The sequence below is a fragment of the Salvia splendens genome, chromosome 3, assembly GCF_004379255.2.
Source record: "Salvia splendens isolate huo1 chromosome 3, SspV2, whole genome shotgun sequence".
NCBI lineage: Eukaryota > Viridiplantae > Streptophyta > Magnoliopsida > Lamiales > Lamiaceae > Salvia > Salvia splendens.
The window spans coordinates 14,131,208-14,158,022 of record NC_056034.1 but is presented as its reverse complement, the minus strand read 5'-3'; the positions used below and the strand labels follow the sequence as shown (position 1 = coordinate 14,158,022).

At 36.2% G+C, this 26,815-nt stretch overlaps 2 protein-coding genes across 7 annotated transcripts; one reads left to right on the top strand and one right to left on the bottom strand.

The window, feature by feature from the left end:
• Positions 1–7,171: 7,171 nt before the first annotated feature.
• LOC121795094 (heat shock 70 kDa protein 14-like) lies at positions 7,172–12,083 on the bottom strand. The gene is made up of 6 exons (XM_042193539.1): positions 12,025–12,083; positions 10,028–11,246; positions 9,417–9,638; positions 9,233–9,328; positions 8,323–8,517; positions 7,172–8,052 (listed from the first exon to the last, which is right to left on the bottom strand). Exons 2-6 carry the CDS (start codon positions 11,183–11,185, stop codon positions 7,423–7,425), a joined length of 2,301 nt encoding a protein of 766 aa, XP_042049473.1. The 5' UTR covers positions 11,186–11,246; positions 12,025–12,083; the 3' UTR covers positions 7,172–7,422.
• A 1,365-nt stretch (positions 12,084–13,448) lies between these two features.
• LOC121795089 (regulator of telomere elongation helicase 1 homolog) lies at positions 13,449–25,808 on the top strand. Of its 6 annotated transcripts, none has more exons than XM_042193527.1 (24): positions 13,449–13,683; positions 14,415–14,677; positions 15,582–15,730; positions 16,055–16,136; positions 16,221–16,368; positions 17,176–17,332; positions 17,600–17,776; positions 18,096–18,223; positions 18,548–18,593; positions 19,624–19,765; positions 19,860–20,014; positions 20,145–20,236; positions 20,304–20,411; positions 20,487–20,552; positions 20,963–21,049; positions 22,991–23,050; positions 23,130–23,251; positions 23,459–23,516; positions 23,609–23,714; positions 23,952–24,016; positions 24,124–24,666; positions 24,755–24,900; positions 25,057–25,142; positions 25,317–25,808. In XM_042193527.1, the coding sequence occupies exons 1-23, from the start codon at positions 13,582–13,584 to the stop codon at positions 25,139–25,141; spliced, it is 3,087 nt and encodes a 1,028-aa protein (XP_042049461.1). In that variant the 5' UTR covers positions 13,449–13,581; the 3' UTR covers position 25,142; positions 25,317–25,808. The 6 variants fall into 6 exon arrangements, with proteins under 6 accessions (XP_042049461.1, XP_042049463.1, XP_042049462.1 ...); XM_042193529.1 differs by having other exon boundaries at positions 25,253–25,808; XM_042193528.1 differs by having other exon boundaries at positions 25,237–25,808.
• The last annotated feature ends 1,007 nt before the right edge of the window (positions 25,809–26,815 follow it).

Genomic DNA, 26,815 nt, shown 5'->3' with positions numbered 1-26,815 from the left:
ATACCCGAATACCCGAAATACCCGAAATTAATAATGTTTAATTTAATTTATCAATTAATTCGATTAGGGTACACATACACATTAGTTACACTACTTACACTCCCGTCTCCCTGACCCCGTGACCCGCCGCTCCCTGTCTCACTTGTCTCCCCTCGGCTGCGCCTCTCACCCTCACCCACGAGTCCACGACCCACCGACGACGAGCACCACCGCCGCCCTCCGCCGCCTCCGCCATCTGAAGATTGAAGAAGGTACGAATGTTGCTTCAATTTACAGTTTAATTTTATGCATTCTTCTTTCAATTATACTATGAATGAAATTTATTATAACTATATAAATAAATATTTTAACACCATTGTTCCAAAGAATTTGATGTTATAAGAAGGTGGGTTGGAAGAGATAAGATTGGTGTTGTAAGTATGATAATTGATGATGAAATTATGCCTTTCTTGCAGACAATTTTGTTTGGTGAAACGCTTCTGACTTTCTTCTTGGATGTATTTATGAACTTGTTATCTTTTTGGGAGAATCAGAATTAAACGAGGTGAGGCTGATACATTCTTTGCAAAAACTATTTTTTCAAAAAATGGATAGGGCATTATGCAACTGTTACGAAATCAATTTGATGAAATGCTTCTTGCATAAGCATTCTTTGTGAAATTTGCTTTTTGAAATTAGATTTCAATTCTAATTCAAGATGGTACTTCTTTTCCTCTCTGTCTCTCTGATGTATTTGGACTTCATTTGCAATTTATTTGTGGTTGTTTTGGACTTCATTTGATGAAGCAACTTGTTGATATGATATGTGTAACTTCAAACTTGTAGGATGGCTGAAAGTCAAAGTGGAAGATCACCCAATTGTCCAAACATATCACCATCGCCTTTGAACACGCAACAAGATAGCAACATTCTTCTAAATGACCAAGATTTAGAAGATGTTTCCATATTAAAGGATATAGAAGAGGAAGATGTAGATGTCGATGTTAGTCAATCACGATCAAAGAAAAGAAAAACTGAGATAAAGAAGGAGCCAAGATCTGTTCATTGGAAGGATTACGAAAGAGTGAAGGTTATGGAAGGCAATCCTCCTATTGAGGTGGTTAAAGGAAAGTGCAAACGTTGTGAGGTTCTAATTGCAGCTGACCCGCGTTGGTGTGGAACTAATGGTTTAAAAAACCATACCCTTTCCTGTTCGAAGAAATTTGCACAAGGGGAAGGTAGCAATAAAGGTCAAACTGTGTTGAATTATGTCGTAGATGCAACGAGTGGCAATTCATCTTTGACTAGTTGGAAGTTTGATCAAAAGGCGAGTAGACTTGCTCTGTGCGAGATGATTATCCTTGACGAGCAACCATTCAGGATGGTGGAGTACGAGGGTTTTAGAAGATTCTGTAAAACTAGTATTCCACAACTACAACTTCCTTCAAGACAAACAATAAGAACTGATTGTGTGAAGTTGTTCCTTGAGCGCAAACATGGTTTGGCCAAGTATTTCAAGAAAGAGGGCATGGGTAGAGTATCAATCACGAGTGATTGTTGGACGGCAGTGAATAACTCAAATTTCATTTGTGTTACTGCACACTTTATTGACAAAGAGTGGAGATTGCATAAGAGGATAATAAGTTTTTCCTTGATTGAAATTCATAAAGCGGCAGACATTGGTGATTCTATAATCACAAAGCTGAAGGATTGGGGATTGACGTCTCTTTTTTGTTGCACAATGGATAATGCATATGCAAATGATGGAGCTATTGGAGATGTCAAGTCTTACTTGAACAAGTTTAATAGTAATGTTTTGGATGGTAAGTATTTTCATATGCGTTGTGTAGGTCACATTCTCAACTTGATTGTTCAATATGGGCTGGAAGAAATTGGCACGTCAGTGCGCCGAGTGAGGGAGGCCGTCAAGTGGCTCACAAGTTCACCAAAAAGAATTTTACAATGGGCAAAGGTGGTGAATATTCTTGCAGACAGGATTGATTGCAAGAAAGCATTGTGCTTGGATGTCCCCACTCGTTGGAACTCGACTTACTTGATGCTTCAGTCTGCCATACCTTATGAAGAGGCATTCCAGCTCTACAGTCAAATGTATCCTTCTTATAAAAAAGATTTGAGCCAAAAGAAGCACAATGATGCCTTCATTGGATTGCTTGAGGGACAGGATTGGATAAATGTGAAGAAGATGATTGAATACTTACAGAAGTTCTACGAGTTGACTGTCCTCATGTCTGACACCAAATATCCAACTTCACACATTTTTTTCGCTGAAATGTGTGATATCTTTGATCTCATCTCCGAATTGGAGGTTAGTGATGATCATGAAATAAGTTCAATGGCCCTGAAGATGAGGTAAATACTTAAATTGTTTCTTTGAATCACAATCTACAATACATTACTTTTTGGTAAAAACAATTTTATTAAGTTTCATTTTTTTCCTTAAATAATAGGATGAAGATTGGAAAATATTGGGCTGAGGACATGGAATTAAATCCAAGGATGAACAGGATCTTATACATTGCTGCAGTGCTTGATCCGAGACAAAAGATGAATCATGTTGAGACATGCTTCAAGTCAATCTATCGAGATGCAAGAGGGGAAATCATGGTAAGAGATGTTACATACGCATTGAATGAGTTGTTTGACTATTATGTGGCACAGAAAGAGGCTCAGAATCCTGCTCAACATCAGAAAGATGCTGCCAATGAGAATATGCGCCGTCAAGGGAGGTCTGATCGTCGAGGATCCCTTAGTCTCGTGGGCTTGAGAGGTAATCGGTAGGCCAACAACAATGCAAATGAGCTCGTTGTTTATCTTACTGAAAACAATCACATAGAGGACAAGGAAGACGTGGACCACTTTGATATCTTGAAGTGGTGGTCGGAGAATCCACGTTACCCCATTCTGAGTGAGATGGCAAGGGATATTTTGGCTATTCCCATTTCCGGTGTTGCATCTGAGTCTGCATTTAGCTTGGGAGGTCGTGTTCTCACTCCGTATAGAAGCTCATTAGCTCCTTGTATGGTCGAGGCTTTGGTTTGTGCTTCAGATTGGTTGAAGAGTATAAATGTGGAAAAGAAATGTAATGAAGACATGTCTGAAGAATTAGCCAACATTGGACTTGACGAGTTTCAAAGAGGTAAGTTATATTCATTACATTTCATTTCAGTTATACATTATACTTATTTGTTGTTGTTTTATTGTTTATCCATGTAGTTTTAGCCACCACTGGAGTTCGAGAGGTTGGTCAATCAGTCGTTGGGTCCACTAAGCCACAATGAAGATGATTAGATGGAGAACGATGGATTTTGGATGAAGAATGAATGAATGATGGATTTTCTCCAAATTGACTATTAGACTTATGTTATATTGTTATGCCGCTTGAACTTATGTTACTTATGGATTATGGATTGGAGATTATGCGTGGCCAGTGTGGGAATCATTCTCCATTGACTGATTTGTGGAATGAGACTTATAAGATGATTGTTGTGGAGATGTAGAGTGCTGCTTAGCTCCTATTTATAATCCAGATTCACAATCTTTTTTAAAATATTATTCCTAGTTAACATTGAACAAGGAACGAATGTTTCAGCAGATAGATTGCAAGTATGGATTTATATTTTATATCAATGTCAAAGGCATGAACAAATATAAATGAATTATACAATCTTGGATTAAAAATTAAAGATAAATGAATTATACAATGTCAAAGGATAAAGGCAGATAGATTGCAAGTATGGATTAAAAATTAAGGATAAATGAAAGTTAGGGAGAAAGGCAATAAAATATGATATTGGTCATTGGAGCATTTTTTAAATCGGGTATTTTGGGTACCCGATTTATCGGGACTGGATACCCGAATCGGGTATCCGGGTACCCGAAAATTTTTTCGGATCGGGTATCGGGTAGCAATTTTTTGGATTTTCGAGATCGGGTACCCGAAAATTTCGGGTCGGGTACCCGCGGGTACCCGATTTGACAGCCCTACCCGGACGCCTTTGCAGAATTTGAGCAAGCACGTTCGCCCAGTGCTGTCTCTGATGTAGAGGTATTCGTCGAACATGTCGGCCGTTTGTCCAGTCGCAAGCTGGCGGATTGTTGCAGTACATTTCTGCAGCGTTGTGTGGCTGGGACGGCCGACCGCGTCGAACCCTTCCTGGAAGAACTCTTCCCGGGCTGCCAAGGTATTCGCGATGTGGAGAAATAACGGTTTCCCCATGCGGAAACGGCGACGGAAATACGTATCTCCCCAAACCGGGTTATCGCAGAAGTAGTCGCGTACTAACCTTGCGGCGGCTTCCTCCCGGTTACGATGGATGTACGTACGAGAGCGTCGTTGGGGCGGCGCGGCTTCTTCCGCCTCCCGTCGTCGATCTTCTTCAAGTGATTGTTCCAATATTTGACGCATTTGTTCAAAAGGATCCATTAGTTTGATTAAATTTGAGAGAAGAAAAACAGAGTTGATTTGAGATGAAAATTGGGGTGGAAATAGAGAAGATTTGAGAGGAATAGATGTGTGTTTGTGAGTGAAATGAATATGAAATACGAGTATTTATAAAGTAAATAAATTAAAAAAAATAAAAAAAATACAAAACGGATAAAAAAAACGGTCACAATACCGTTGTAAATTTTTTTTAAATTCAAATTAAAAAAAATGAATTATTGCGTCACCGTGACGAAACCCACTCGCGGGGCAGCGAGTGGGCGTCACACGTGCGCTGAGAGCCTGCCACGTCGCCTCGGCGCGTGGCGGAACGTGTCGTGCCGCGTGTCGCGGCAACGACACCCGGCACGGAATGGCGACGACACGGCGACTGCAACGCGTGCCGCCGCGGAACCGTTCCTCCGGAACGGCATAGGCACCGCAACGGCACAGCGTTGCGGGGGCTCTTAGTGGCGTTAGATTATTTAAAATTCTACATTAGTGTTTAATTTTATTGCAATTTTTAATTTGAAATTTGATAATTTGGTTTCACCTAGTTGGATTATGTAAATTTAATCAATGCACAAAAAAATAATATTAAATTTAAGGAGCAATGGTCAATTTTGTCTTATCGTTTGGGGCATGTACCCAAAAATGTTTCACCTTTCAGGTAGTTAATAGTTTAGTAACTACCGTTTCAATTTTTGGAATAAATTATCTTATGAAAAACTTTGTCGATTAAAATATCGATGTGGCAGACGAAATTACAGTGATTGATGTGTAATTTTTGGATAATCAATATATGTAATTCGGATAATCGGTGTATAGTTTTGGCGGTCACACCTATTTTTCAGGCGTGGAGAATTTTCGCACGACGTGTTCCTAAAATTGAAACAATGCATACTACTAGTATACTACTACTACTATTTACTTAAACTGTGAAATATTTTTTGATAAATGCCAAAAATAATGGACAAAATCGACATACGTAAAATTAATAAAGCCCAAAACATAAAACGAAAAACTATGACACCTTGCACTTTACACGGGCTTGTTGACCGCAGTCAGCCCAAACAAAGAAGATCCAAGTGCGCAAGAGAAAGAAATGGTAATTTGGAGAGAATATATTGAAAAGACAAATGTCCGTAAATTGTATAAAGATAAATGTATGTAATATATTTAAATTTTTTATTTAATTAAATTTAATTAAAATTTAGTTTTGTTATTTGTTGTATCATATGTAGCAATAAGAAAGAAGTGATGTGGAAAATTGATGTCAAATCGTAACATGATTTCGAGTTAGATTCGAATTATTTAGTAAAAAATAAATTTTTTTTCTAACATTTACAAATATTTAAGTTAAAATTTCATTTTTTTTTTCAAATGGTTGCAAATGATGATTAGTATGAAATTTATTTTAAATCAATTAATGTTTGTAAACCGATTTCAATGTAAAATTGTTAACAACAGTTAGATTATGAACGTACAATTATGTACATTTATCACTACCCGCTGGATTATCTTTATATTTTACTTTTCATACTTTCTCCGAACACATAAATTTTAAAAATTTGGAATCAGATTACTTTCCTACATCACAATCATGTTAATCAAACATGGATTAAATGTTTGCGACTGTGTATTAGTCTTTGCTTCATTTTATCAAATTCATTATTTGAAATTTAATTTAAATATTATAATTACAAATTCAACTAAATATAATTTTATAGTATTAATTAATTTTCGTTTTACCAACTTAATTTGTTTCTAATAATTATTATTGACTTTGTTAATTTTACAATATACATATCAATTGATGAATTTTTCTTTCGTCATGTCAACAAACTGATTAGATTATTGATTTGGATGCGTCGTACCACATTACACCATATGTCATATGTTTGCATGATTGCATCCTACTCCGGTAGCAGCTTTGGCAAAGTTAGATGGCTAATCACAACGTAACACAAGTTGTTGGTATACTGTTCTGCTTACTGACACTGGGATGTATGTTTGCTGATGTCATATTCACTATTATTTCCACTGGTCAGCTTGACGATGATGGTTACATCAAGCTAATTTATAAAAAATAGCATACTTTCATATGTGGAAGAGTATTTATATATAGTAAACTATATCAATTAATGGGAAACACAGATTTTATGTTACCACCATGAATAACAACATTACGTATGCAGCAGCATTAACTACCAATACCATGATTCCTATAGGACCCTTTCCATTCAGTAATCACATTTTCTTTTGCAAAAAACCAATACCTATTTAAAAACAACCAAAAATAAATACAATATATATGTAATCATTAATCTAAATATTATAGGTTCCGCCATAAGTATACATCAGAAGAATGACATACAAGCTGGGACGAGTTACTCTTGTAGCCCGATCAACATCACATGCACGTAGTGTCAAAATAATTTTTAAAACTCGTGCTAGATTTAAAATGAGACTATAAATGGTAAACGGAGAGGGTACCATATTTGGGCCAAATGAAGTATCATATGTTCATATGAAATTAAATCACACCACGTTTTGTGCTATGAGAAAAAAAATTAAAAGATTCAGTTTTCAACTATCCATGAGCAGAAGAAAAGGTAGAACTCCACTCCTATTGAAACTCTACTATATACGGAGTAGTCATTTTTAGAGGCAATTTGATAGCGAAAATAAATAAGGTAAACTATGATAAAAAACATACATTTTAGATCATTTTGGGTAAGATAACTCCAATATAAACCCCAGCAAACGAGACCGTTAAGATTCAACTAATAGTATGACTTTAAACTAATGAACAACTAAAAAGACCACAACTAAAAAGACCACAACTAAACATAATAAGAAAAGATAACTAGTCCTAATTTGCACCATATTATCAATTGCCATGTTGTCAAAACAGCATTGTCCTCAAGATGAACAAGAACCATCAATGGAGATTCATGAAAACCTCCATAATCTTGTTAATCATGAAAACCACCATAATCTTACATACGCTTGAAGACAAAATCAATATGCTTGGCCATTTGAAGTGCAGCTGTGTAGGTGGTGATGGTGGGATCACGAATCTGCATACGGATGTGGGGCTTCAGTCCCTCTACAAATAATCCAAGATACTGCTTCTCGGTGAGCTCCGGAAGTTGAGCGAGGCGTCCTTCGAATTCGGCAATATAGTCGTCGAGAGACCCTTCTTGGGACGGGGTAGGCAGCGCCTTGTACCCGTCTAACGTTGGGTCCGACCCAAAACGAATGAGAAGCTCGTGGGAAAACTGATCCCATTTGAGGTCAGGGTTGCGTCGGAGGAGTAACTGGATCCAAGACATCGCGGGGCCAGAGAGTGCGGTCAAGGCCAGCTCGACCCGTTTCTCCATTGGCGTCTTGTAGATTAGAAAATACTCATCCGCACTAGCTAGCCATGCAACCGCGTTGCTACCATCAAATGTGGGAAGGTCCATCGTTTGCTGAAGTGGCAGAGTTGTGGATTCCTCAGCTGCTGTGCGGCTTCCCAAAACAGCAATTTGTTGCATGATTAGGTCCAACTTTGCCTCAATCGCTGAAGTGCGAGCGAACTGATCCTCGATCGCCATTGCTAATCCTTCGAACCTAGCTTCCATGCTCTGTGTTCACCGCACCAAATAGAAGGAATATCACACGGTCAGAATATAAAGAACAGATTAACAACCAATAAAAACATAACCAAAGATTACATAATGACTCAAACTCCTACTCAAGCTCTATCATATAAACCTATTTCTGAGCCTCCACCATAACAAGACTCTTTAAACAAATCACAGGTAATAACAAAAGATAACTTCCCCGAATCTGCACCAAATTCAGCAAGGACGATCCTCTCATCATCACTACAAATATTGTCATATAAAGCTAACCTTAAACATTTCCATCTGAGATGTCTTATCCCCAGATTCTGGGACACCATTTTCAGCTCCAGGGCCATCTGTCTTAGCATCTTGCGTATTTACATCTGTTTCAGTGCTACTGGGATGAACATCCAACTCGGTCACCTCTTTAGCTGGCTCTTTCACAACTGGAACTTTCATATATCCCCCTTCTATGAGCTGGACCTAGGTATGATAATTAAATTTTCAAGAGTTAGAAACGTTCTCTTCCCTGCACGAACTAAAAAGCAGGGATAACCTTAAGATTAATTATCACAATAGATCAATGTAACTGTTCAGATCCCAAGATAAACTCACTTAAATTTGTTCCAGTTCCTGCTATAATATATATCTTGATTGGCTCAATAAACATACGTTTCTCAGATTGGAGATTTGTATGTTTTTATCAGTCTAGTTGTAAACCATAACATCCAGCTCATTGATTCAATTACTAAAATATCAAGGAATTGAATGCTATCCAAATTGAAAACAAGTACAGTAGCATATTATTTGAGTTCAAAGAGGATCAGTTTTATTGATCAAGACAGGAATTAATGATGGTTCAGCAATGAGCCAAAGAGTCGATTTTTATTCCCCAGTGTCTTTGTTATATTAGAATATAAATGCAAGTAGAAGAAAGCACAATGGTATGGTTAGCAGCACAAAACCTAAAACAATTATTCCCTCCATCCCTTAAATTATGAAGAGTTTCATTTTTAGTCCGTCCCTTAAAATTATTAAGTAACATTCTAGTTTAGGAAACTTTTGTTCTCTCTAATGAGGCGGGACTCATTTTCCTCTAACGATACTTCAATCACTTTTTTCTTTCTAACTCTCTCACAATTTACCAATTGTGCATTAAATATAGAAGGATCTAGTGAGCTTCACACTGAAATCTTACCATTGCAGACTCGACCGAGAAAATGCCATGGAGATTTAGACGCATTTTGACCTTCACCTTTATATTTTCACCTTTTGTGGACTTGAAAGGTCCAATCTACGGAGCCCAGCAGGAGGATATGTCAGACTGTGTTAAAAGCAATGACATGTAAAAAAGTGAATGGAAAGAATCCAAAACAAGCTACCGTGTAAGTACTACTATTCAGAGGCTCACTGCCATCCATATAATGTACATCTATAGTGAACGTGCCAGACATGGAGAGAGCCACTGCCTTAACACTTGGCATGCGGTTGCCGGGGTGAAATACGAGAACGTTCTCCTGCAAATCAGCTGCTCCAGTTTGTGTATCATCAGGGGCAGGCATATTCCATGACAAATAAATGGGAAATGGAAAACTCTCAATAACCTACACGAGGGAAAAGCATACACCAGTCAGTCCAATTATCATGTACTAATAATTTTCCAAAGATCACCCACTCTAAACTAGTACGAAATTAGATGTTTAAAATGCATAAGATAAATGTGTAGACACTACAAAACAATATTAAAAATTTGTTTTAACAAGTTGTTGATAACAAGTAAAATCACGAAAGAGGACTAAAGAAATATTCTTGAGAAATCAACATAACCAAAGTAGATGGAATAAAGTTGTGGATCACCCAATGGCATATACATTAATGTTGCATTAGAATAAAAATTATTGTCTACAGATATAACTAAGCACTCAAAACTGATCAGTGTGGTCATAATACCATCTCTCTATCGTGGTGAACAGATTCCAGGAGTAACATTTACCTGAAAATCTTTAACTTTAAATGAAGGGCTGAGACTAGCACATTGCAGAGCACTGCCTTCGGCCACACATTGACTAGCATTCATTGTTCGTCTAGGCTCCTTTCCAAAAAACTCTGTCACTATTTTTGCAATCATGGGAACTCGAGAGCCTGAACCAACAACTTCGACAGAATGTATATCCTGGGTAGTAAGTTGAGCATAAGCAAGAACCTTCTCCAATGGTATTCTCACACGTTCCAAAATTGGACTACTAATCTGCTCAAAATCATCTCTCTTCATAAAACCTATAACATCCTTCTCGTCCATTAAACACTCGATGTTCAAGGACGCCTCAGCATTTTCACTAAGGACCTTCTTCAACTTCTCACAAGCAGCACGCAATCTTAGGGAAGCCCTTGCATTCTGATAAACATCAATCATGTACTCATCCTTGAATTTTGCAGCAAAATGTTGGAAAAGCACTTCATCAAAATCCCTTCCACCCAAACACTGATCATAAGAATGAGCCAATATCTTCAGCTGACCTTTCTTGAAGGCAGCAACACATACTTGCATACTGGCATGACCAACGTCAACAAATGCAACATTCATTGGTTCATTTTCAGGTAAATCGGTTTTGTAAATACCATAAGCTAAAGCGGTAGCTGTTGTCTCGTGAATGAGATGAAGAGGGTTCAAACCAGCAATGGTCGCAGCATCTATAACAGATCTTCTCTGCAGTTCGGTGAAGTAAACAGGTATCCCGATACAGCAGTCCACAACGGCAGAATTTAAGTTCTTTTCTGCTATGATCTTCAAATCAGAAAGAACCATTCCTAAAAGCTGAGTAGGTGTGAAGGTCCTATTTTCCCCCAAATACTGAGCATGAATCAAGGGATATCCTTCAGGCCCTTCAGTGACTGAAAATGGCAATGATTTGATATCCTTCTGCAACTCGGCATCTGAAAATTTGCGTCCAATAAAATGTTTTATCTGTAATATTGTATATTTTGGATTCAACATACTTGCTGTTCCAAATAATCGCTGCTTCTTGCCAAAACATACAACAGCAGGAGTTTCGAGCTTGGCCTCATCGTTCAGTACAACATTGATACCTCTTTGTCTTGCAACAGCAACAACACCGCTTTCGTTCCCCACATCAAAACCTACCACACTCATGTGTACTATAGTGCTTGAAGGTTCAGCAAAGTGCTCATCAACGTAACACGTACTTACTTACCTGGATCATTAAAATTTTGAAGTTTCCAATGACCACCATAAAAAAACAATAATGGATGTGTACCAAATTTAACTAGTATGATTCCATGATACCCAATGCATAATAATAATAATAATAATAATAATAATAATAATAATAATAATAATAATAATAATAATAATAATAATAATAATAATAATAATAATGTATGTAATCATTAATCAATAAATTGCAATAATCTAAGTAAAAAAATGCTGCGCACAGTTGACATTGTTAAAATTTAAGATTCATTATAAATATGATCATTCAGCCCAGTTTAAAATCAGGAATTTTTTTGGTGAAAAAAACGAATTGAATATCAATCTTTTCAAAGTAAAATATTACCACTACATTTGATTTCGAATTAAAAATAGAAGTCCGCAAAAAGAATAACAAGGATGGCAAGTTGCATTGCGCATTTGCGTTCACATCGGCCGAGAACGGCATTGCAGATTTGCAGAGCCGCTGTTGAAGAAGCTCTTAAACTCATTGGCCCGATCAACAACGCATGCACATATTACCGTATCAGAAAACTAAATTTATTATGTACTAATGAGCACTCATAATTTGCCACGAAATCTAGCTAAATGAGAGATAATGCCGTAACACAAACTTCGTCAAATTTGATCGAGTGTGAATCCATGAATACACATTACTACTACCGAATTGCATCATTTAAGTCCACACAACGCACACATATGCGACAATAAAACAATATGAAAATAGGTGCAACGATTAGGTCGAATCGAAAAGAGTATACCTGAGAACAGTCGAGCGCGCTGCGGGCCGTATTTTGTGGGATTTTTCTCCTTCAGCAATACTGTGAGAGTGAGAGTGAATAAAAGTATAGAAAATAAACACCCCTGCTTCTGAGCGATGCTTTATTTTGATACGAGAAAAATACAAAAAATAACCGTCTTGCAGACTTCTGAGCTGATCGAGCTACACGTGTTCCACTTATTTTTTACTACTCCAATATTCTAATCAATTTCCACTATAAGAATCCACATTCATCATTTTAATTTGCTCCATCATAAAAGTTATTTTCGCTCTTAAGTCTTATATTTCAGCTCATTTTACTCTTACCATTTTATTATAAAATTAATATATAAAAATAAATTCCATACTACACTAATTTTGTCAAACTAGTTTCTTAAAATTCTTACCGAGTCAAATGTGAGCATAACAGATGAAATGAGCGTTTATTTATTTTAATTTTTTCATTGTTTTGGTTTGAAAATGTTAATTTCACCTCAGTTTAATCAATTAAAAATAAAAAAACAAGGTAAGCAGTGAGTTTTGTTCCATTGTTTGGGACATTTATACTCTATTATACATTCTTTCATTTTGTTGGAACAAAGCATCCTAAAAAATTATTCCGGTTGGAATATCGACGTGATGATCGAAGTTACACGTCGAATGAGTAATCGATGTGCAGTTTTGGATAATAAACATGTAATTTGAACTATCAATGTGTAACTTTGGTTGTCACAGTGATATTCCGATCTCCATGAATTTTTGCTCCGCAGCCAATGGTCCTTCCAGCACTATTGAAATGCACTAAATAACATTTAGTACCGCCATCCTTTGCAAAATAGAAACTTTTGAAACAATACCGGTATGAATGCATAATTTGTAAAGTAAAATACTAGAATTGGTAAAGTAATAGGAATGAAAAGAAAAATGGATAAAATAAGAGAAATGAAGAAAAAAAATAATGAAAATAGTGTTAGCGAGCTAGAGATCCACGTCTTAAAATAGAAAGTTAAGAAAATTTTGGGATAATATTAAAACTTCTACTGCACCAAGACGTGCCCTATTTTTCAAGACGAAGGGGATATACTGAAAATTTGATAATCAATATATTTAATTTATACTTTATCATTCTGCTAAGGACATTGTTATTGTTTATATAATCAAATTCAAAAATAAAATTTAATATACGATAAAAATGTACTGAAATTTTCAGCCCATTCTATGTTATTAGTAAAATAAAATCAATAGTCGAAACACATCCTATAGGCCTAGAACAAAATTAAATCGACGCACCTCTCGTTGAAATGGGCCTGAAGGCTGCGGTCAGCCCAAGCAATGTAGGCCCAGCAGTGCAGCCCAAACCAATCTACTCGCTCTAGAAAACGGCGGGAAAATGGAAGAACATTGGGGATTTTGGTTGCGCTGGTTTGTACTGTACTCTTCTTCCTCACAATTATATACACCAAAAATGATAGTGGAGATAGCCAGATAGGGTTTCAACTACAACAAAATTAATCACTCCGATTATACCGGCACCAGGAGAAGAATCCGTTGATTCGCAATGCCGATATACAACATCCGGGGTATCAATGTGGATTTTCCGTACGAGGCGTATGATTGCCAGCTTGTTTACATGGAAAAAGTCATTGAATCTCTTCAAAATGTATGAAAAACTCCATGATCCGGATTTCTTTTATTTGTTTGATCGATGTGCTTGATTCAAGAGGTTTCAGTAAACATTTTATTAGAAGTTAAAGATTTCAATAATCTATGTTTTTCACACTTGAACTTGTTGGTGAAATTTGTATAGAAGTCCTACATCTCCGTTGGTTTGATAAGTGGCAGGTTTTATGCAGTATCATATGCTCATATGAAGTTAAATCGCACCTTTGCTATTACAAAAAGTTAAAGATTAAATTTTTGAGTGTTTATTTGCTTCAGTTGTGTGGAAAGATTGCTTCTTTCCCAGTTTCAAAATGATTGTTTTTGACATTTTAGCTGCTGAGAATGTTTATTGACATTTTTCAGCTGAATTTTAAATTTTGCCGTTTGCTCTGCTGTCTGATTACTCACAATTCCATAAGGTTTTAGTAGATATATCATCAGTTTCCATTGTTTTTTTAATAGAGTGAAGTATGGGAAAAAATGTTTTTTCCTTTCATATAGCTTTATTTTTTATTTGATTCATCCAGGTGTTTCTCAAACAGGACTTGTATTACTTCTGTAACCTATTTAGTAGTCCCATAGAGTCATAGACAATAGTTGGTTGCTTGATGAGATCCTGGAATATTTACTTGTGTTGTTCAGTAATGTCAATAGTAGTTTCATCCAAAAATTATCCTAAAAATTCCATTCACCACTGATTTATTTCTGTGTTGTTTTTCAAAACGGCAGAAAAGTAATGCTCTATTAGAGAGTCCAACTGGAACAGGAAAGACATTATGTCTTCTATGTGCTACATTAGCTTGGAGGAGAAGTTTTGGCGAATTCTCTAGAGGCCGGAGCGATAAAAGTAGCATCAGAGAAATTCTCTCTCAGTCTGTAGATGAAGATATACCTCAATCCCAATCTTCTCAATTTCCCACAATTGTTTACACATCACGCACCCACAGCCAGATTAAGCAAGTGGTTAAAGAGCTGAAGAGGTCCAACTACAGGTCAGGTCCACTACTACAGTGCTTGTGCTCCAACTACATTGTTCTTTGATTTTGTTCATTTGCGGTTATAAGTGCTTGTAAGATTGATTCTTAGAAATTGCTATGTGGATAATGGGTTTCCAAGAAATTTTGTTGGATATGATTTCAAATAACACTAAACAGATTAAATTATCCTTGTTTTCTTGGAGGGATGAATAGGTAATACAGTATTGAATCATTGATAGGCTTTCTTCCAATGAGTACGAACTTCTTTTTCTTATCAAAAGCAAGAAGTCTACAACAAAACAAATATGCGTCTGCAAAATTTGCTGATTAGGCATTACTGTTACGAAAATTTATTATCTGGAGTACTAGTGATTATTGTTGACTCTTCTTAACTCTATATTAGAAAGATTTAGCGGATTGGCCTTTCATTGGTAGTACTTCAAATATGAAGTTTCAGCTAAGTTGGAAAAATAGTTCAAGTATAGCTGCATGATTGACTTTAGGACTGAAGAATGATGGTAGAAAAGGAAATCGACTGGCTGCGCACTGCCTTTAGTTCCTTTCATCAGGACTTCTTACAACAGTAATTTATGGCTTGGGATACAATACTTTTACATCAAACTGATGACAGCTTGTTGTTATTTTATTCACTGGAGTAATGGTGATGAATGATGATGCATTGATAATGAGCTTCACCCAGCACACAAATTTTAGTTTTTCTTTTCTGGGTCAATGTCATTTTCTTTTGTTTAATTATGCCAAAAATTGATAGTTTTTACAGCAGTAATGCTTCAAACACAGCGGACTTATATTCTTTTTATACAACTATGCTTTCTTTAAGAATGTTGAATGCATTTCATTTAAATGTGAAAATAGTTATAGTAGATTAACATCATTAACTTAATGATATAATATTCAGGCCCAAAATGGTGGTATTAGGATCTCGAGAGCAATTGTGTATTCATGATCAAGTAAGTCTACTTCGTGGAAAGGCACAAACAAATGCTTGCCGTGCCCTATGCAAAAAGTTAACAAAACGGTTTTGTCCTCATTTTTCTGGTGCTGCAGGTATGCTTTAGTTTGGTGCCATTCAATTGCATGCATGACCTGCATTATATTTAATAGACAATCAGTATACTCATTTATAAGCTGTATTCGTGAATAGTAGCTTGGTTGGTAACTTTTAGAAGACACTGTTCCAACTGCTAGATTATTATATTGTAGTCCAATATATGCTTGTAAAATTTAGGCATAGGAGAAATTAGAGCTATATCGTATTGCGTGCTGAAGAAAACGGATAAGATATGACCTCCATATTATTTTCTTAAGGCTGTTGGTCATGATAATACGTGTTATGGTATGCAAATAACTGCTCCTTCCTTGTCTCTTCAGAATTCGTCAAGAAGAATCCTGGTATTGGAGAGGATCCTATTGATATTGAGGACTTGGTCAATATTGGAAGAAGCTCTGGATCGTAGGTTTATGGTTTCTGCCTTCTATTGCTATCTTTGCAGAAAATCGATCAAGTTGAACTTAACAATGATTATCTCCAACTTAGGTGTCCTTATTACCTATCACGGGAGATCCATAAGGATGTTGATATCTTATTCGCACCTTACAACTATCTCATTGATCGTGGGAATCGAAAATCTCTGAAGATTGACTGGAAAAAGTGCATCCTTATTTTTGATGAAGCTCACAACTTAGTACGTATAAACTCCTTGACTTTTGGAGCACACCATCTTCCCAAAATCATTTACATCTTATCATCAATCTGCAAATACTTCAGGTTCCAGAGATTTTTAATTCATATTTCATCTTAGCAATACATTGAACTTGTTTGGTAAACCTTTTATTTTGAATCTTGATTGATTTGAAATACATGGTATTCTGCATTGATCTAGTTTTTGAGTCACCTAACTCCTACAGACATCCATTTGTTTAAAGTTTTTCATCAATCCTCCCCTTTTTCAAATCCTTCTTACTGAATGCAGCCTTAATTTTTTGGAGATTGCAAGCAAAAAAAAAAATATAAGTCAGGTATTATGATAGAGTAAAGGCCGTCGAGTTGGAAGAGCACAAACGGTGCTCAATGAAATGCCACAAAGAGAGGATAGAATTCTGGGAAAAGAAATACTCGGCTTTATTGAATAACTGAATATGAAAGAACAATGAAGATAAATCCTCCGCAGAGGCCTACGGCTACTGCCGTCCTAATCCGATCTTACTTCCAAGATGATTTTCATCGTCTGGGATAGATCCAAATAAATAGACTCACAAATAACTAACACTGAGAAATATCAGCAACAAACAATCTTAAATAATAATAACAAATGCCGAGTCTGTTGAGCATGTGCCCTATCTTTCAGCTGCTATTCTGCCGGTTTGTTGGCCAGAACAACCTCCCTCTTTCCTCGCTTGTTCCTCGCTTGTAGACCTTCCATGTCGTATCATATTATGTGATCATTCTTTGTCTAACAAGCTTCATATTGGCAATTTATTTTCTAATGCAGGAAAGCTTATGTGCTGAAGCTGCCTCATTTGACCTGCCTTCAAGTCTTTTGACAGCTTGCATATCAGAGGCAAAAAACTGCATTGATCTTTCAGTTGCTAGGAGGGACACTTCTAATGATAAAACTTATAGTCCAGATGATTTTGCTATCCTTAGAGGTATATCAGAGCTTTTACCTGATGTTTCTTTCATTACTAATTCATGAATATTGAATAAGTCATTCTCCTAATCCTGACCCCTCGTACTTGTTTCTTATCTGAATTTAATTTTCTGCCTTGATCATGATGTGGTAGAGTTTTATACTCTATGAGTATAGCTTGTTAAACTAAATCTTTCGGCCTCAATCTTCTTTCTAGCTGTTATGATCAATGAAATATTATTCCCTAGTTTTAAGCCATTATATGTGCATTATGGTGTTCCTGCAGCACTGCTTTTGAAGCTTGAGAAGAGAATAGCCGAGGTGCCAATTGAATCCAAGGAATTAGGTTTTACGAAGGATGGACCTTACATTTATCAGCTACTATCTGAGTTAAATATCACTCAGCAAACTGCCAACATGCTCACGGGTATTATTGAAAAGGCGTGCATACTACTCCAAGAAGGTACCCGCTGCCATGGTCTTTAACTATATTTGTACAGTTCAAGTTTATAGCTATGTAACAATATTGAGATGTGTTTTCTTGGAAAATCTTTTTTGAAAATCAAATATATGCAAGCATAACTGAACATGATTGAAGTTTGTTTCACAAATGCATGCAAACATAACCAATCATCATAGAACAAATTCATGCAGACAGATTTTCTCCTGCTATCTCCTTTTTCTAAACTAGGCCATTTTGTATACTCTTAACACGTGGAATTAAGTTCTCTTGGTGATACTGTCCCTTATTGAAGATCTAATATTCTCACAATTTCCCTCAGGTGAAAATGTCACTGGAGGTGGAGGAACACATAAAACTAATGGTACAGTTTTCAGGCTTGAAAGCATAGGTGATATCTTTGGACTGATTTTCAAGGATAATAGTACTGCTCATGCCCAATATTATCGAGTAAGTTATATCAATTGATTGCTTCATATTCCCTCCGTCCCACAAGAATATGCACTGTTTCCTTTTTAGTCCGTCCTATAAGAATATGCACTTTCTACTTTTGGAAACTCTTTTTCCTCTAATGAGGTGGGACCCATTGCCCACTAACAATACTTTAATTACTTTTTTTCTCTATCTCTCTCTTACTTTACCAATTTTGCATTAAACCAGTACCGAACCCAAAGTGCATATTCTTTGAGGACGGAGAGAGTATAATTTAAGCCAACTAGCAAGCTGTACTTTTGTCCATGCTGTCTTTCTGATTCATTTCTCTGACAATGACAGTTTCACGTCCAGGAAGTCGAAGCTAGCTCTAATGATTCCTTTAAAGGTATTCTATAGATTTCCTTTCCTTGCAAAAGATGGAGATCATGTTTAAGCCTTATAATTTCTACATATCTGATTATGTAGTTTAGTTTGTTGAAATACATGCTTTTTCTTAAATTTTGGTAATTAACTTTGCCTAATTTCTAGTGCATTTCTTGTCTTTTTATTCACTGTGGTTTCTTTATGTAGCCAATCACATTCTGGGCATTATAATGCATGTGGTTTAAGCTAATGTATGCAAGTTGAAATTTCTTTATTCCCTTCATCCAAAACATCATGCCCCCTAGAGGTTTCTTCATGAAGCCAATCACATTCTAGGCACTATACTACATGCTGTATAAGCTAATGTATGAGGACTATTATTTTTTTATTTTCACCCGCCTAAATATCATGCCCCCTAGATCATGGAACTGTAGATTGAGAATCAAGTGTACATAATTCAGAAGCTTGTATTTCTAATGGATTTCTAACATTGCTAAACTCGTATTAAGTCAGAACCTACCATGCATAGATCATTGAACTGTACACATTTAGTTTCTAGAGCAGCTTTGTTATCAGCAATTTGTAGCCCATTACTTGTAGAAAGTTCACAGAATGAATTTGTGTGATAGATAAAAAGGATTGTAACATATTGTGAAATGGGACGACAAGGTCACATTTTTTGTTTGTTGCTATGTAAGATTTGAATATGTTAGATGATGTCCTCCCCCACATGCATATGCAAGTGCCTATGGCATGGCCCATGCACTTAAAGGAAACATTTCAGTAATTGTGCATGCATATCCACGGTGAATATCTTCTCGCCATCTCTCGAGTTTTGACTAAATTGGACATGTTCTTATACTGAAAATTGATTTCACAAGTTCTTATCTGGGGTTTTAATTTTTGTAAATCAGAAAAGGAAAATAAAAAGAGGAAGTATTGCTGTCCATCCTGTACTGCCTTATCTTCTAATTGTAGCTTCAGATCACTTATTTGCATATATGATGCATTGTGATTGACACCTATGAATTTCCATCAATCTTCATAATCAGGGAAAACTTCTAGAACCCTGAGCTGGTGGTGCTTCAATCCTGGAATTGCCATGGAAGAGTTCGCCAAGCTTGGTGTTCGATCTATAATTTTGTCATCTGGTACATTATCACCAATGGATTCATTTGCAGAAGAATTGAAATTGTAAGTGACTAGCTTTCAATAGAACTATTTCTCATAATTATATAGGTGATTGCTTCCAAAGAGCGAAGTATTCATTAGCTTTTGTGTATTGTAGAGAATTCCCTGTCCGCTTGGAGAATCCTCATGTTATATCAGGAAATCAAATATGGGCTGGGGTTGCACCGGTTGGGCCATCTGGTTATTCTTTCAATTCTTCTTATCGCAACCGTGGTTCAATAGAGTACAAATCGGAGTTGGGCAATGCAATTGGTATGATTACTTATATACTACAATATGCCCCAAGTCCCTTCACTGTATTTTCCTGAGTTGTTAGCAATATTTTCCATACAAATATATGTACAATGTGCCTCAAGTTACTAATTTGGAAATTTTGCGGCAGTCAACTTTGCTCGAATTGTACCAGATGGTCTGCTTGTATTTTTCCCATCATACTACCTTTTGGAGCAATGCATCAGCTGCTGGAAAACTATGGTAATACAGCTCATGTCAAGATTAATTGTTTTTTCTGTTTTATCAACAACGAACTTCTTATTGACAGGGTCAGCAAAATTTATCAAATTCAACAACAATTTGGGAAAGGATCTGCAAGCATAAGTTACCTGTTGTGGAACCTAGGCAATCCTCACTTTTTCCTTTAGCGATTGAGGTAAGTTCGGTAAATGCAAAATTATGTTTCTGAGGCTTTCACTATGCTAAGCTCCTTCTTTGCGTCCCTTGTCAGGATTACATGACAAAGTTAAAGGAAGCCAATTCTGGCGCAGTTTTTTTTGCTGTCTGCCGTGGGAAGGTATTTATCCTATACAACAATAAATCCTTGGTCTTGTGTTTTCATGTACAATTATGCATTGAACTCATAAGACAGTATTCAATATGCAGAATTTAATTGTTACAAAGGAAATGTACCACAAAGTTTAGCTTGGTTAAGATACTAAAGCTCCAACCACTAATCAGTAATTTGCGTGAGAGGATACAAAATACCATCACATGCCACTAAAGCTGGCAATAATTGCTAAACGCAGCCTGGAATGTTTCATTAGTTTTCTTGGAGAAATCTTTGCTTCTAATTCTATTTTTTCTCTAGTAGACTTTTAATAGTGTCATACCAGTTTTATTGTATATAGAAAATATCTCGCCCTTCAGTCCCAACTCCCAATTAACATCCTTGGAACACAATATTTTTTTCTATCATATTTATAGGTGAGTGAAGGACTAGATTTTGCTGACCATGCTGGCAGAGCTGTGGTCATCACTGGGTTGCCATTTGCCACACTGACCGATCCTAAGGTTTGTCTTATGTTTTATTTTGATTAATGCTTGTGCATTTGTACAGCTCTACCTGTAGGCTATAGGAATGTAAGATTGCAATACTTCCCCTTCACATTTCAAATCGATACGTTTTCTGGTAGTTCTGCAAAAGGCAACTTTTACCAACTTATGCAACTTTTTTATCTGTTTTTTTTTGAGAAAATAAAGCTAATTTTCCTGGGGTTATAATATTAACACTGCCAATCTTTGTGGATTAAAAAGAGTCGAAGTTTTTTTAAATCATGAGAAGGTATACAAAATTGATTTCTATAAATAGGATAACATTCATACTTTAGGATAACTTGTCTGTTGCACTGTTTATTTTATTTATTTATTTATTTTTAATATTTTCAAAATTTGTTTGTTATTTGTGAAAGAAGAACCTTTTATTTTGTGCAATGGAATGTTTGATCGAGAAACCTTACTTATTGTATGGTTAAAATTCGAGAATGTCTCTATAGTCATGAGTTTTGACAACCATTTTTTATTTGAATAACTCATGGTAGCATTTTCAGCTTTCCATCTTCGAGATCTAATCTGGAAATGGATTTGTAAAATGATTCTCTTTCTACATGGCATGGCTACATATTTTTGGTTTTTTCTTTATCTCACACAATGAGTGTAAGCATAAACATACTTGTATATTATTATATTTAGAGTAAAGCTCAATTTTGGTCCTAAACATATGGCCGAAATACGAATTTGGTCCAAAACATTCACTTTTTGAAAAACGAGTCCATAACATATGAAATTCGTGTCGTTTACGTCCATTTTTGACGGCGCCGTCAATTTTTGACGGTCAACCGTCGATTAACACAATTTTGACCTGATTAGGCTTATTTTCAACCGTCGACAAATTAGTCCTTGATATTCATAATCATGTTCAAATACGTCCTGAAAATTTTACAATTGAAATCAAGGCCATTCCCGAATGATGTCAGAAAACAAGTTTCTATGGCACTGGCACAGGCACAGGCAAAATCACCGTTGATTTCTGGAAAATTGAACGGTAGAGCTCCACAGTCGGAAGAACTAGGGTTTGTCGTCCTCCTCCTTGCATCGTCTTCTTTCTCAGGGACTTCGTCGCCGGGCTCGACTTCTAGAATTGGAGAAAGCTCGCTTTCTGCATTAACATTAGGGTTCGCCGACGGACCTTGTTCCATTTGCTTCGGAGGAGGAGAATGGTGTCCGACAGGATTGGGCTCCGACCGCCCTTCACTTTCACCTTGATTTTCAGGCGGATGGTGGCTGGACTTCCTCTTCCTCGAATATGCCACCTTGACGTTCACAAGTCCGTTGATGGAGCAGAACTTAGGGTATGACGAGTTCCAATTCATGACCAACAAGAGATACTCGGCGGCGGCGGCAGCGTCCAGCGGCGGAAGTGTTCTTGGTCGGATTCGGAGCTAGGGTTTTTTTTTGTAGAATGGCGAGAAAAGAGAGAGAGAAGAGAGAGTTAGAGAGTTTGGAGGGAGTCGATTAGTTTCTAAGTGTTTGGAGTGTTGTGGGGAAAATGAATGATCTTTCAATTAAAAATGCAAAAAGGAATTGAAAAAGAATTAAAATCCCTTTAATTAGCAAAATAATTAGAAAATAATTAGATGCCTAATAATCCAAGATTAAGCCTAATCGGGTCAAAATTATGCTAATAGACGGTTGACCGTCAAAAATTGACGGCACCGTAAAAAATGGACGTAAACGACACAAATTTCATATGTTATGGACCTGTTTTTCAAAAAGTGAATGTTTTGGACCAAATTCGTATTTCGGCCATATGTTTAGGACCAAAATTGACTTTTACTCTTATATTTATCAAATATGTCAAACACCTTACATTTTTTAAATATTTACAAATTTACAAATTTGTTTTTATCTATACTTAGCCCGTTTAGTAATTTCCGTGTCAATTGCTGGAGATAGGTTCGCCTTAAACGGGAATACTTGGATCATCAAGTTCATTCTCGGAAGTCCATAAACAAGGTAGCACACATCCTAATATTCAGAAATATCCTTTAGTTGTAAACTTTGTTTAATCAAATGACCTAATGGCATTGTGAAGGGACAAGGTCTCACAGGAGAAGAGTGGTACTCTCAGCAAACTTTGCGGGCTATAAATCAGGCCATTGGCCGAGTCATTCGTCATCGACATGATTATGGAGCAATTATATTATGCGACGAGAGGTGTTTTTTTGTTCTCTATTTATGTAATTCAAATTTTATGTTACATATTCATTAAACTTTGTTGTGTAATCCAGAATTATTAAGACTTTTAGCTGAAAATAGTGTTTCATTACGAGGTTCTTGTAGTCTTAAGTTGTATGTCTCATAAACACATGTTTAGAGACAGACTGGAAATGCTTCATTATTTATTTCCTTTGTTATAAATAGGTTCTCGCATTCTAATCGCCAGTCTCAGATATCTTCATGGATACGACCCCATGTCAAAGTACGGTTTGTCTGCCATACTTCATTTTCTTTCATTTCTTTATTTTTTGTTAATGCTACTATTATGTAAGCCTTTGCACTTTGTATTTGCAGTGTCACTCCAAATTTGGTGATGTAGTATACACACTTACTCGATTTTTTCGAGATATTAAAACATATCGCCCTCCAAAGCTGGAATCTGTACAGAATGACAATCAAGGTGATTTTTTATTTTATTTTTCAAAATTTTATGTGCTTTTGAACGTGTCACTTATTTCTTGTGCTCCTATCCATACAACAATCTCAAGTTCTTATTTATGTGAAAACTGTAAGCATACATATTTTTCTAGCAATAAATTCATTATAAAATAGATAGAATGACAAGAGATAGTTTAGTAGCCATATATATTTCTCTCTGCATAGTACGGATTTAGTAACCATACATGTTTTGCTGCAGAACCTGCTCGAGTTTCACAGAGCAGTCCCTTGTCTTTGGAGAAGATTAACCTGGAAAAGCTCCAGGTAATCTCGATTTGCTGCTTTAAATTACTTAAAGTATATTAGTACTATATTTTACAATTATGAATCCCCTGATTGTATTTGTAATGGTTTTATCATTGAACCTGAAGACAGCATTCAATTCAACTAGCTCATTGGACTCATCATCAACTGCTGAAAAAGTCAAAAGAGGCGGTATTTCTATCCATATGAGAGAAATACTTCCTGCCAATCGCTCAACTCTAGCATCAGGCAAGCTACTTCGGGACTTAAAGATGAAGTGTTCAAGTGTCCTTTCAAGCTCTGGGAAAGAGTCTTTGGCCATTGATGGGAGAAGCAAACAGGATTATGATGAAAAAGCTGTTGACCTGGCTACACCTATTTTACTGAAAAAGCAAAAGTTGCTTATAACTGGGCCTACTCAGTCAACACATGAACAAAAGTCTAACCATTTCAGCAATATGGTGAAGAAAGAGCATTTGCAGTTTCCAGAAAATGTCCGTGACCTCAATCCTCAAGAAACAGAAGCATTGGTTGGTGAAAGTACTGTCAAACCGGATATAAGGATGCTGTTTCGCGATGTCAAACCGGACATCGCTAAACATAAGGATGCTGTGTCGGAGACTGTAAATAAAAACAACATTGAGACCAAGGGATCAGCTTTTCTCATTGAGGTGAAGTATCTTGAGTTTTGTCTACATTATTTCAGTATATATATTTTACATGTTTACAACATTGCACCTAACAATTGGTAATTAGCAGGTTCGAGAAAAGCTTACTGATTCAGAATATAAAGAATTTGTCGGCTCAATGAAAGCACTCAAGTCTAATACAATGAAAATTAGCCATGCTCTGGAGTCAATTGCTAGATTGTTTTGTCTTCCTGACAGGCTCCCTCTTCTTCACAGGTATGAATTATTTATTAGAACGTCGTTTTATTTCTTCATAATCACCATTCCACAATTATGATGTCGCTCTCAATATCACTACTATGACTTTAAAAAATTGATCCAGTGCACCCCTTTAGTTAATATTATCGTATCTAATTTCTCGATCTTTGACAGTTTCAAGGACTATGTTCCCGCGAAATATCGATCTCTATATGAGGAAATCATGATTTCCACTACATGCGATGCAGCTGGTTTTTAAAGTGAGTAACTATTTCCTGCTGCTGAAAAGGATTATGCTACTTTGCACTGAACTATTTCTTTCCTCACTAGTTATTAATAGATGTACAAAGCTAGTTCTTGAAAATAACAGAGCCAGGAATCGCCTTACTGCTGTGCATGTGACGACATTTTTGTGCTCGCGTCTCCATCTGCAGACACGGCACTAGGTCATCATGGCCTATACCAAGCGAAATTGGCTGCCCCCATAGTATTATTTCAGAGACGAGTACAAGTGGCTGAGAAAGAAAGAACATGAGTGAGGGACCCATCGCGTAGTTTTGAGGAGAAACTGAGACTTGTACATTGGCAACGACGCTGGCAATTGTGGTGTTTCAAAACTAGAGATGCAAAAGAAAATCTATGGGGGTGTGAGCTTCGACATCTCAGTTACAGGTTAAGCTTAATTCGTAAGTTAACCTTTTATTAAGCCTAATTTCTTGTTAACTAAAAGATGTTTTTAGCTTAGTCAAATTGGAACTTTGAATGGCGGATGAAGGGAGTAGTTGAAAATTTGAAATATACCAAGTACCCTCAAATTTTGATTTTTGATCGAATCTAAATTAAATTTAAATATTTCCTAGAAATTGAAGTAAGTTTTGCTTATATTTTTTTTTCAATAATATATACTCTTTTCATGGCAACAATTATCATTTTGTAAAGTCGAATGTGAATATTTTAAGAAATTCAAAATATAATTTCATCTCTTGATCAGCTAACTCTAGATTGTATTTGGTGGTTTACTTGGAGAAATGAGTTGTTTCGATGCTGAATAAGTATAATTGTGTTCTTACTTGAATTTTAGATCGAACTAACTTTTAGTTCATTATTAAAAAAATAACAATAAATTAAGAAATATTTAAATTACCAATGCCAATGTTGTCGCACAAATTCAATAATCTGTCTTAATCTCCTTCTCCCTCAATTTGAATATAATTCTATTAATTTATTATTTTGTAAATATCAGTATTCTTAATAATATTCTTAGTCTACATATGAAATAAACACTTCGTAACAGTCAATTACTTAAATCATTATGATATACATCATTCTTCTTATTATTTGTATAGTGAACTTAGTTGTAATCCATATGAGACGATTTACTTTAAATTGAAAAAAATATGAAACAAATCATATATTAATAACAAGAAATTTTCCAAAAACAAAAGCAATGCATGGAATTTTAATTTCAATGTTTTCCGACGGCCCTCATAAAAAATTTGATGAATATACCTATCGCAAATATTAGACACATAACTTTAGCAAAGGCAATCTGGTGCAATGTCAACAATCTTTTGAACCACATACATAACAAAAATTGTCCGCATCTGCATGGCACGTGAAAGAAACACAAAATAGAAAAATTACGAGACAGATTAGAAGTCAAACGGAAAGTAATAATTAAAGTGGTAATAGTGATAGTGAATTGGACAAAACATAGTAGTTAAAAATACATGCACATTCGACAACCCTTAATGTGTTCTATTGCGTGACCACACTTAGGGAATCTTTTCCACTGCATCTGCTCAAGCAAACACCGAAGTGAACGTCGTTTTCATCCATTACTTGGGATGCCTCGCTGCACCTAAACCCTGCGTGCCATGGAACCCTACACGCGTAGCAAACGAGCCTCTTGCAAGCGGGGCAAGCACATTTT